Here is a 13260-nt window from a genome sequence, read left to right as displayed (position 1 = left end):
TAAAGAGTTAATTTTTTAAACGCAGATCGAGGTGTGAGATTTCGCATCCGTCTGTACTGTAGTTAACGACCGCCATTTTGAATGTGTTTATGAATGTATTACATAGATGGCGCTAGCAGTGTGTGGTGATACTTTACAGATCCGATCATCTAAACTGGAAGATAGTATAAAATGATAATAACAATCCGTAATATTGTTATCAATTGTACTTTGGAGTCTTGTGACTGAAATTATGATAATGAATAGGGAGTGCGCAATAAAATAATGCAATATACAGATGGCAGTAAATATAATCAGAAAATATTTAACCAGTCGAATAAAGTCGGTATAAAAATTCATGATAAATCGTTATTCATACAAATACAATGTATTGTCTTTAATGATTTAGATTGCTCTCTTACAATAATAGTTTATTGCTTTATACAATATCGTATCGAGTATAACATTCGATAACAAAACTAACTAACTTAAAACTAAACCAGTCGTCCACTCGATCAATCTCATACACGATAAACACTTAATTTAGATTATTTTATTAATAATTACATATCACAATCGAGAGACGTCAATCGACACAACTCACACTCATACACAAAATAATACAAAATATAAAACGAAGGCACGAGATCTTACTACATTTTACGACTATGCAATATTTAATAAAATTGCGCCAAAACATGTTATGCTAAATGCATGCGCGCCAAAAAGTGGCAAGTATCAGTCGATGTGTTGCATTTGGAAGAGTAATTAGAAGACTATCATAGTTACAGTAGCTATAAATGTTAAAGCGGTTCTGGAATACAATGACTGCGGCCCGGCGAGGTCGTTCCCCGCTACGGGCTTAGGTAATGGAATGTCGGCTTGCAGCCGCTCCCCGCCGGCGCTCTTTGTGCGGCCGCCCCGCCCGGGCAGCGGCGCGGGCGCAGCGCAGGTAGCCCGAGCACCACGTTGCCGCACTGCACCGCCCGCGACGCGCACCGGGCCTTCGATTGTAATAAACACCATGATGCTAGGACGGCACGAAGTCTCTTAGCTACCCACTTTTTATCGGTTTTTATCAAATAGAAGCATACACGCTTCCCACTAACCGTCCGTACCTCCATTATCACTAAGGCGACTACACAGAGTCCTTTCCTTCGAACTTTTGAGCTAAATCACCAATAAACTCTTTATAGATCAAAGGGTCAATGTTTTTGCCAAGTTGATACAGCACGAACCAGTCGCCGATTTGCAGTTTGCGAGCCACGGCCTCCACTTCGCTCTGAGGAGCAAGACGGCTGCGGGCGCGCAGCAGGTACAGGCGCACGCGAGGTCCAGCCACAACGGCCATGCGGTAGATCAACGAGATGCCGCTCAGGATGGATAGTATCACGAACCAGAACCACAGGAACACGTATATCTTCTCATTCACGATGTTAAGCGGTAACACGCACAGGCCGTCGAAGTTCTGCACGGTGCCAGACGGACCGTATTTGTGGAAGGTACATTTGGTCACTTTAGGAAACACTCGAGCCATCGGGTCCTCACGTTCTTCTGGTTCCATTTCGGTAAAACGTACAACGTCAGCACCGTATGTAGAGAATTCTCCGTCGAGGAAAAAGTCCATAAAGAATATTTGGCCGACCACGTTAATAAAGTTTAGCACTTCGCATATAAAGAAGCGAAATGCGTAAAAGTTTTGCGTGTGTAAGTTTGTGTGGAAGTAATCCACTAGTAGTTTTTTACGGTCTGCTTTACTGTCCTCTCCGACCACGGGGCAGTTGAGATCGAGCACTAACATCTTGATGCGGCCTCCTTCCCACGATTTCCATAGATAGCGAGGCACATAAAACAGGATCGCTTGGAAAAACAGCACGAAACACACCCACTGGTAGTATTTATGATATTTGACTTCATCCTGTCCGTCGACATGAGATGCGACGCCAGCTTGCACTACGTCTTTCCCGACGCGGCCCACCAGACGATTTGGGATGGTGAAAGTCGAGTAGATCCAGCAATATGTGTCCATAACTTGCAGTGGTATTTCATCAACGATGCAGTCGATCGGGTCGCCGATGTATTGTCTCGAGGTAACCAGTAGCGAGAAAGCGATCAAGATGATCACGGTGGCTTTGTAGTGTAAACGAAACACATTATTGTCGATGCAAACAGAGTCGAGTTTGAGAAGCCCCTTAACGGAGCCGAAAACGTCAAACATGGCGCTAATGCTAGCCGCGGGCGCGCGGCGCGTCGGTCGCGTTCGTTAGAAAGGCGGGCGTGCGTCTCGCCCTAGCGTCGAGTACGGAATGTTGGAGAGACGAACGCGGCGCCTGACAAGAGGGGCGCAGGCCCAAGCGGGGCGGGCGGCGGTGTGGTGGGGTGCCGGGGGCTCGGTCCCCCGCCACGCGTCGCGCAGTCGCAGAGTCTGTACCTCGGATCAACGACACAGCACTGACCCTATTTCCACTTATTCGTGGCGTCATCTGGTAGCCACGAGTGCGCTGCTGCCAGCGGCTATGCATCTCGAGATGTTGGTGCCACCACTGATTTACCGAGTGGCGTTACGTTGCGTCGCATGTGTTCTAATTTACTTAATAACTATCAATCGGTTACCACATCTGTGAGAACGGTACGTTTGACTTCCTCGGAGTTCTAAAGAACTTAATTCTACACGTCATATCGTGTGGACGAGTATGCATCTGTTAATATGAATCGGATATGGCCGATTGTGTGATGCACTAGGTACTACGTATTAGAAAAAAAAAGAACGTTCTTTGTTTACTATCGTTCGTATTATGGAGTTGATGAATCAGTCACAATATTTTACTATTTCCTGTTGTAAAATTATGTCATTAGCGAGCAGATAATCGTGTCAGCGATTATGAAACAGATAAAATTAAGAATGTCCGTGTAGTTATATGAAATACAATATTGGCGGGATACGTCACCGTTTGTCGACGACGTTAATCTATTGTTACAGATAGGACCGGAGAGCACGTTAGACGTCACTGCACATAATAGGCAATTGGTTAACCACAAGAGTACCTTCTTTTATTTATTTTAGCGTTTATTCAAGCGTATTTTTATAGATATTTTATATTAAAATAAAATTTAGTATATCAGAGCATCAACTAAACGCTGATGAACTAAATACAGAGGCATTAACAAATATTCCAAAATTTTGTCTTGCTTTTAATAAATAAATATAAATTTGTCATACAATTTGTAAACTATCGGCGTGGAAATATTTAATTACATCTACTAATGCATACCTACATAAATTTTTTTATGCAACTTAGAATGGCAAACAAGCTATCGGCCCATCTGATGGAAAGTGGTAACCGTCGCCTATAGACATAAGCAGTACCATGGACATAACAGTATATATACATATATTGTTTCGCGCATGATACCTCCCATGCGTTGCCATTCCTGAGTACTCAGGTGTTATTCCTCTGTACTCTGTCAATTCAATGCATAGAAGCTAAATAAAATAAAAACTTATAAATTAGCTTAAGTCTAATATTTTAGTTAGTTCTCCTAGATTTTCATTCTTAGGTTTCTTATAAAATAGAAGATTCTTTTAAACTTTAAAGACATAAATATTAACAAAAATGTTATGTTAACGTTGTTAAAAAAAAAAAAAAACACGGCGTCATCATGAGAATAGAGTTACATTTGTTAATCTTGTTTAGTTTCATCTTACGGAGTTTCTAAAATTATAGGTTAGAATAATTTTGGGCTTCCGTACAAACCAAGATGCCACTTCTCTCATTGAGAGAGTGAAGTATTCGAAATTTGAATAGAGTAATGTGTTTCTTAGTAATTGTTATGATACTTATTAAACAAGGATTAAGAAAAGAATAGCAGTTACTTGTAATGAGCTAATGACTCATTTGATGCAATCTAATAACAATGTTCCATTTGCAAACGATGTGTCAATTATAGTACCGTAATGCAGCTGTTAATTCTAATGATAGATCATTAATAAATGACTTATGTGGATTGCAGCGAGATATGTCATGATTTGATAGACCAAATGAAATTAAAATTTTTGAGGGCAAATTGCATTTAGCATGAGTAAAATCACTGATATTAAAATTTTCCTAACCTAATTCCCTGGAAACCATAATGGTCACTATAGGCTAATTGACCTGCCTTCATCCTCACCTGACATCCTTCACTACCCCGCCAGTGTATACTGATAGCGCAGTCGGAGTTACATTGAGTGCACAACTGCTTCACGGCTGGGGGGAAGGGATTGTTAGTAATGGGGATTAGCAAACCCGTTGCTAGCAATAAATCCTATCAGGTCGACCTCTTTGCGGTTCCCCCTGGAAACCATCGTGATTGGTTTATTGTTGAATTTGTTACGATGGGCTAACTGACCTGCTTCACCCTCATCTATCATCCCTCACTGGTGTCCCGCCAGCGTATACCAATAGAGCAGACGGGGCTACCATTTCATTATCATCCATTTAAAAAAAAAAAGAAACTGCTTCACGGTTGAAACATGAATGGGACTGAGGTACCCAAGCAATCGACTTTTATACAAAGTCTCCCTGATGGTAAATGGTTAGCGTAGCCTATAAACGTCTGCAATACTAGGGACATTACGTGCGCGTTGTTAACCCTGATAAAAACTCTTTCCTTTTTTTTTGAAAAACCTAATGTTGAAAGACTCACGGAAAAATCTCGAAAGGGTTGTGCTGATAAAAACTTACTTGTTAAAATTTAGATTCTTAAGGGGTATATTATGGGTATTTATAACATGGGACGGGCATACCAGAAAAGATCAAAGGAATTTGCAAAGAACAAACGATACCAAACAATGTATTACAATAACAATAAAAGGGTTAAATTTAAAACTGTAGTGTACAAACAAACAATCCAAATGGCCCTGAAAGAATAATAAAAACAGTGAAACTTGGTTTAATGGGGCCTGGATAAGTGAGAAACCTTCATAATTGGAATAATTTGTACAAAAGTCGATTGTTTGGGTACCTTTGTCTCATTCGTGTTTCAACCGGAAAGCAGTTGTGTTTGCATAGCTGTGTTTCGGTTTGAAGGGTGGGATATGGCGTGAATTTACTGGGTACGGAGGAATAACACCTGAGTCCTCAGGAATGGCAACGCATGGGGGTATCATGGGCGAAACAGTATACTCTGTTATGTCCATGGTACCGCTCATGTCTATAGGCGACGGTTACCACTCTCCATCAGGTGGGCCGTCAGCTTGTTTGCCATTCTGAGTTATATAAAAAAGCGAATATGATAAATAATTTATAAAAAAAAATAAAGGGGGAAATTTACTATGCAACAAAACATAGTTTACACAGAGATCAGGAAATGCATTGATAAGTTATTATCAGACCTTGAAATTATGAGGGACGAATGGATGCTAGCCGTTTGTTTTGTTGCAATAAGTGATAAATTTATAATTCTGCGTATCTATTTTGCCCAGAATAGACACGACTGCCAGTGTTGGGTTTTTTGAAAAAAAAAAACACGAAAATAACATGGTGTTGAATGATAACTATAAAAATATACTCACAATAAAAATACGGGTAAATTTTTGAACATTACCATAACAATAAGAAATACTGGTTATTTACGATTCATATAAAAAAAAAAATATTACAGAATGATTCTCTGTCTCTTTCTTTCTTTAGAAAATTACGATATTTCCCTATTGGTGTATGTATTATCAACTTATCAATGGTTATTTAACAGCTGTGCTATACCTTGAAACAAATTTGAATTTGGAATGTTAATATTAAATATTTATGTTCAGGGTTGCCAAGTACGATATTTGTTTTTGTGATCCAAATATGAAATATTTTTTCTTCAAACTGATATAATTTCCTTTACTTATATGTAATCACAACTTGTGTCAGATTTCACTACGTTTTGTTAAGTAATCACTGCTCAGATCAAGAAAAAGAAATGATTTGACTGTCTCATTGATATCTTTTATTGATTTTTTTATATACTTATATACATCATGTCATATAGGGAGGTCAAAGATATGGCCTGGAATAGAGCTGGCTGAAATAAAATACATGAATTAGTTACACCGACAAGAGCAAACTTTTTCTCTCGGTTTACTACTAAAAAGAATAACTTAAATTTCTCCAAGCTTATTTAACTTTACTATGAAAACTTTGACATATTTATTTCTCTAAAAATATCAAATATAAAAAAATTTACCTAAAATTCAGGAAAAATACCCATCGGTGTTTAGGTATATTCGAAACGCATGTCGACGTGAATATGTTTGCGTAATCCAACAACTGAAAAACAACCATTATCGCGTATCACGATATATCTAACGTTCAGTGAGTGAATTCAATGCTCATTATTACAGCTACTTAATTTTAGAACAAATAATGGAACAATTAGTAGTTTTGGTCCCACGATATCATTAGTTAACTCGTAAAGTAACTAATCAATTAAACATATTTAATTGTTATAAGAAAATTACCAAATTAACTCAACAAGATCGTAATAAATAGACAAGTTATAACTCTTTGGAATTAACTTTCAGCAGCAGTATTTCTGAATCGATACGACATCATTACTTTCAAGTAAAGAGCATATTCCTTTTTAAAAGGCCGGCAACACACTTGCAATGAAGTTGGTGCTGTGGGTGATCATGGGCGGCGGTAGTCACTTACCATCAGGTGAATCGCATGCTCGTTTGCCCCCTGTGTTGTAAAAAAAGGTTATATTTAAACCTGCCCACTGTTGAACATAGACCTCCTCCTATTGTGGGGTTTTGCCAGTAGCTGTCCTCGACCAATAAGTTCCCTTAGTTGGCTCTCACGACACCCACAGGACAGCAAGGGGTGCCTCATTCTATGCCAAGGTCAAACGGAAATTTATTATATATCACAGGATTATTTATAGATAAATAGATAGACATTTATTACCATAATATATCATACATAAATAGCAAAATACCGCACAGATAAAAAAACTTATAACTAATAGTAATATAACTTATAACTAATAATAATGTAACTTATAACTATATATATATATATATATATATATATATATATATATATATATATATATATATATATATATATATATATATATATATATATATCATATCATATTAGCCTTTAGCTGTCCACTGTTGAACTTAAGCCTCCCCCTTAGGGGGTTTTGCCAATAGTTGCTACGGTTGACAGGCGGATTGGCAACCGCAGTTAGATTTTGGAGATGTTTTAAAGAGGGACGCTGCTGCCCATCCCTTGCCCTCTATAGTCGTCTTACGACACCCACAGGAAAGGAAGGGGAGGCCTATCCTACGCCGGGACCACAAGGCCGTAGATAATACGAGTATAATATATATGTTATTTATTAATTTTAAAGTTACAGACAAAATAACCCATAAAATTTTTATCAAAATTTGCATGGAAACTATCATGTAATACATTTAAATCGATAAGAGAGGTTTTATCATCAAATCATCAGATCTTCTATTGTTTGTAGCGTTGTTTTTTATTTCCTGTTGATTATATACAGAAATTTATCATCACTGCCATTCCATGAATTGGCATTAAAATATATTTTTTATTATTAGTCAATGCGAAAAATATTTATCACAGATAAGATTATGTATGACATGTACATAAAATGTTTTAAGATATTTTATCAAAGGAAACCACAGTCATCATGATGATGTACTCGTAGGTATACCAGAGGGAGACTTTGTACAAAAGTCGATTGCTTTGGTACCTCTGTCCCATTCGTGTTTCTACCGTGAGGCAGTTGTGTTTGCATGGCTGTGTTTCGGTTTGAAGGGTGGGATATGGCGTGAATTTACAGGGTACAGAGGAACAATACCGGAGTCCTCAGGAATGTCAACGCATGGAGGGTATCATGGGCGAAACAGTATACTCTGTTATGTCCATGGTAGTGGTCATGTTTATAGGCAACGGTTACCACTTTCCATCAGGTGGGCCGTCAGCTTGTTTGCCATTCTAAGTAGTATAAAAAAATTGATTAAAAAAAATTATTATGTCCATTAACTAAGTTATAATTAACTAAGTTTAACGAATTCCTTATCATCCGCCGCCTATGATCACCCACAACACCAACGGCATTGCAAGTGTGCTGCCGGCCTTTTAAAAAGGAATATGCTCTTTTCTTGAAGGTTACGATGTCGTATCGTATATGGGACAGAGAAGGATAAAGACTATTTTTTATCCCGGTCACGCGGGCGAAACAACTGGTAAAAACAATGAAATGTACATTCTCACGATCCAGGACAAAAGTTTCATGTAAGTATTGGATGTCAATGTACTAAGCATTATGCGTGTGTGGAATGTAATTAGAGATTTATCATTCTACAAAGCATGTTTCTTTGTAACATTTTACTATTTGTATGAGTATTGTGTAAATAATCATTATGTCGTTATGATAACTGTATTATGACAACAAAATCATAAATTAAAGGAAACATCATATCCTGTAATGTATAATACAGGATATAAGTGCTCTATAGTTTGTACAACGGACTGCGTTCAGAGGAATTGTTCAATATGATGCCCACGGCCACTTTCTGGGTCGACCTCCACGCGGTTTCCCCTGGGAACCATCGTGGTTAAATCTTGTGGAATTTATCACGGTGGGCTAACTGACCTGCTTTCATTCTTTATCTATCCAAAGTAGGATCGATTCTGAGGCGTCATTCCTCTAATTCCATCTAGAATTAAAATTTATATTTTTTATATCACAGCAAAACTGTTATTGTAAAGTATCAATAACGAATTAATTTTCTAATAGATTTAAATAAAAATTATTATAAGTTTAATTTATGTTGATCCATAAAACAGTAAATTCTTGAAATGATGAAATTAAAACATTCGGTTGAAAGACAAAATTAGAGAAATGGTGCCTCAGAACAGGCCCCAGTGTAGCATTCATTATAATTATTCTAATTTTAAACACACGACTTTATGTTCTAAATTCAAATATTTAGAATATAACGTGTTTACAAAATATATAATGTTTTGCAATAAAGTTTAAAACAAACAAATACGAAGCCATGTTTTGAATCAAAGTTAATGTAATAATTACCTAGTTATTGAGTTGTTTTCGAATGTATGTATGATTGTTCTAGTGAAAAATGATTCACTGGTGAAACGGTTTGAATGTCACGTTTACCTAATAGAGAGAGTCATAGCGCAACGTAAGCAGGTAAAGCAAGTGAACCGTTAGTATATACCTAAAACGATTTGATTTAACGTGAAGGAATTATTTAAATTTTATATTTATTTAATTATTTAACTGTTTATTGCACCAAAAAACAAAAAAAAAACAATGACATTTAAACAATTCAACTGTAATATAGTATCATGAAGTACACATTAAAATATACATATAAAGGTACAAAAGACGGTCTTATCGCTAGGGCGATCTCTTACAGACAACCTTTGGTTAAAGGAGAACAGATAGAAGTGGTAAGTGGTATGGTGGGTCAACCCAGTACAGTAAGAAAGCATTTCGTTAGCGGGCAACTTAAGTGCTACAACTATTAGTACATAACCAATATTATTATCGTATTATTGTAATAATACTATATTGTAATAATATTGTTTAGAAGGAATAACACATTTATACATACTATGATATTTTTATAACATATTAGATTAAAATTAAAATTTAGATCGTGGCATAACACGGAAATAAACCTATTGATTATTGTAGAATTATCAAAATTAATTAAGTTAATTAATTAATTAAATTAATTAAATTAATTAAGCTAATCTTAATTCTAAGAAAATTATGGAAATATTCAATTTTAACTTATAAAAAAATACTCCGAGGATCGTCTGTTTGTCCATCTATATGTGGAGGCCCTACAGTCGTTGTATATAGTTATTTCTGTCACGTTAACCGAAGGTTCTCGCGAGTGTAGGGTCTGTCACGAGTAATGCCGTTAGATCGATTTGGCACAATGAACTTTCGAGTCCCCGTGGTTTGTTTTTGGTCCAATATGTTAATTATGGAAGGTAGTCAAACCTCTACTCTGTCTCTATGGTGTTTCATTCATTTTAAACCTAAGAACAAGAAATTACATAGGAGTGATAAAATAGTAATTTTATAGCAGGTTAGTGTATAGAAAAAGTTATACGGCCGTATAACCCTACCAATTTCAGATACAACCTGCTTGCATACTTTCTACATAAACTGTGTCGAATATATAATCTGGTAATGTAAAATTTGACATTGACAAATAATTGACATATCAAATATTTTCTATACACTAGCTTGCTATGAAATGAGAAAAATAGCAACTGATGGTGTATCTTTCGTAATTTTTCTACTAATTACATTTCCATAAGAAGAAAAGAGGCAACCATATGCTTTACAGTTTTTATTTTATCATTCCTTCTATGTAATTCCTTGTTTTTAGTTTGAAACTATCATACTTATTTATTATGATCAAAACTTTCTACAAATCTATTTTATCTATAACCCTGTTTTGTCGCTTTCTTGCAAATTGAGAATTTAACACAAAAGAAAGGGACAAAACAATTCAATAGCTGAAATAGATTTATGAGGGGTTTGACGTTTTTATGAATAAGGGAGTAACCGTTTCCAGTGGTTTTGCCCGCATGAATCAGTTTAAAAAGTACCTATCCATTATTTAAATTCCTTTCATTCAACCGTTTAAGTATGGCCGAGTAACAAACAAACTTTCACATTTATAATATTATTAAGTATAGTTTTGCCCATGACTTTTTTTGCATGGTTATCGCAACATGGGTTTACACAAAGAAAAGAATTCGCGAATTTTCTTCGACTAAAGTATTTTGCTGGCTGAGATGATGATGAAAGTATTTTGCACTCACTCAAACAAGAATATTTTGGAAATATCCTCTCATGGGAAGACAATGTTATTATTATATTAACGTTAAAATTTCCAAATTCATGAATTTAAAAAGTAGGCAATTAAATAAGTACTTTGTGATTTGTAAAGCAAAGGAAATTAAAAATAAGACTTCCAAAAAATTATTAAATTAATACATTAAAGATCATGTCCTACAAAAAAAAATGTGACAAAACCAGTTATTTTGATATAAAAACTAAACTACTAGACAGATTTTGATAAAATTTCTATGGAAACAATTACTAAATATATTCTTTTAGATAAAAAAAGAATTTTCCAAATCGATCGATCGAAATGTAAAGTAATAATAAAATTATTTAAAAGAGCAACACGCAAGTTTCTTGCTCGTTCTTCTTGTGATGAGACAGCTTTCCGAACGAGCGGTAGATTAAAAAAAATGTAATGACTATTCAAAAGTGCTTCAATGTAAGTTTATTTGAATAAATGATTTCTATTCTATTCTATTCTATTTAGAACTGATGGGGTTATGATGTAAAAAACATAAAAAAATACAACTGAATTGAGATTTCAGATTCAGATCAACCTTCATTTTGAAGTCGGTTGAAACATTTTTTTTTACAACACGGGGCAAACGGGCATGCGGCTCACCTGATAGTAAGTGACTACCGCCGCCCATGATCACCCACAACACCAGCGGCATTGCAGGTGTGCTGCCGGCCTTTTAAAAAGGAATATATGTACTTTTTTCTTAAAGGTTGTGTTGTCGTATCGGTTCGAAAATACTGCTGCTGGAAATTGATTCCAAAGAATGGTTGTGCGTGGAAGAAAGTGCCTTGAAAAACGCACGGTGGAAGACCGCCATTCGTCCAGATGATTGGGATGAAACTTTAGTTTGTAGCGGGTGGTACGGTGGTGAAAATCAGTAGTTATTTAGTTAGTGTCATTCAGGATGATGTAAGGACGATGATGGTCCTATCAATATGTTGTATATTTAAATTAGTTCACATTTAGAAGTTATTGTAGCATAAACAAACTCATACACATGCATAAACCCTGATATCATTATACTTTTTTTTAAGGCAGTCGTGTAAATATTAAAAAAATGTTACGCAATAAAACGGTAGTCATTAGGTGAGTCAAAAATTATTTATTCTACTCAGATATATTTTGTAGAATTGACGGTGACTGTCACTGTTATACTTTCATAAGTCATTGTATCACCCGTTACCTGTCCACTGTTGAACATAGCCTCCCACTTTTTTTTTATTAGTAGGAAGTAGGTAGGTTGTGCCAATTCGCTTTCCAAACGTGGCAACTACTGGCAAAACTTTTCAAAGTGGGGGGAAAGGGATTGTTAGTAATGAGATTTAACAGCCTCACTGGGAGCAATATGGCCTATCAGGTCAACCTCCACGCGGTTCCCTTTGAAAACCATAGCGGTTGATTCTTGTTAAATTGGTCACTATGGGCCAATTGATCTGCCTTCATCCTCACCTGTCACCCTTCACTGGTGCCCCGTTAGCGTATACCGATAGCGCAGGCGGGGTCACCATTCCATCTTCACGCATTAAAAAAAAAAGAAAACCTTCCCAAGTGGAGAGTTAACGGCTGATAAGACGAATTAAGTTGTTACTGGTTAACGGAAATTAAACATAGGTCTCTGTCTTTACTTGGCATATTTAGTAAACAATATTTTCAAACCAACAGTGCATGAAATGACCAAACAGAATATAAAGATTTTAATTATGTTAATAATAATAATAATAATTATTAATGCGGTATGGTGACATCCACCATACCGCATGACGAAAACCTCGTAAAAGCCGAAACTGAGAAAAAGAGAAAATATCTCGACCTGGCTCACGAGGTGACCGAAATGTGGGGGGTGGCGTCCACCGAAATCATTCCAATCGTTTTGTCGGTGAACGGTCTTATCCCAACCAGTCTGGAACAACATCTCAGACGGTTGGGATTCCGAGGCGGCTCATTCCCGGGAAAGATGCAGAAAGCGGTGCTCTTAGATTCTGCCCGCATTGTACGTCGGTTTCTCCCCCTGGGGCTCTGAACCCCGGCCGACTGTGCTTCTGCCGAGGGTTAGTTGCCATGCCTCTCCTTAAGAGGGGAGATGAGAATTTTTGTAAAATTTAAATAATAATAATTAAATAAATAATGGTCGAGTCAAGAGTCTTCGGAATCGATGCATGCATGAGAGGAGATCCGATATAATGAGATTTTGTTTTAAAAAAAGAACGACTTTAACTATGATAAATTAAAAATGGGATTATACAATTTAATTATCAATAAATTGGCCAATCATCACGCACGACATACGATGTAATACATAGTTTCCCCATTGTTCTCCAAAATCGTGTTAAAATATTTTAAAGATGTTTTCTCCCACGAACACTCAG

At 36.4% G+C, this 13260-nt stretch overlaps 1 protein-coding gene across 1 annotated transcript; it reads right to left on the bottom strand.

The window, feature by feature from the left end:
* Positions 1 to 272: 272 nt before the first annotated feature.
* Positions 273 to 2301, bottom strand: LOC113522557 (innexin inx2). Its single transcript, XM_026908282.3, has one exon. The coding sequence runs from the start codon at positions 2195 to 2197 to the stop codon at positions 1118 to 1120; it is 1080 nt and encodes a 359-aa protein (XP_026764083.1). The 5' UTR covers positions 2198 to 2301; the 3' UTR covers positions 273 to 1117.
* Positions 2302 to 13260: the final 10959 nt, after the last annotated feature.

Source organism: Galleria mellonella, unplaced genomic scaffold (assembly GCF_026898425.1).
Source record: "Galleria mellonella isolate WM207_F2 unplaced genomic scaffold, CSIRO_AGI_GalMel_v1 utg962, whole genome shotgun sequence".
Lineage (NCBI taxonomy): Eukaryota > Metazoa > Arthropoda > Insecta > Lepidoptera > Pyralidae > Galleria > Galleria mellonella.
The sequence above is the reverse complement of the archived record's forward strand: the minus strand, read 5'-3'. Positions and strand labels throughout refer to the sequence as shown.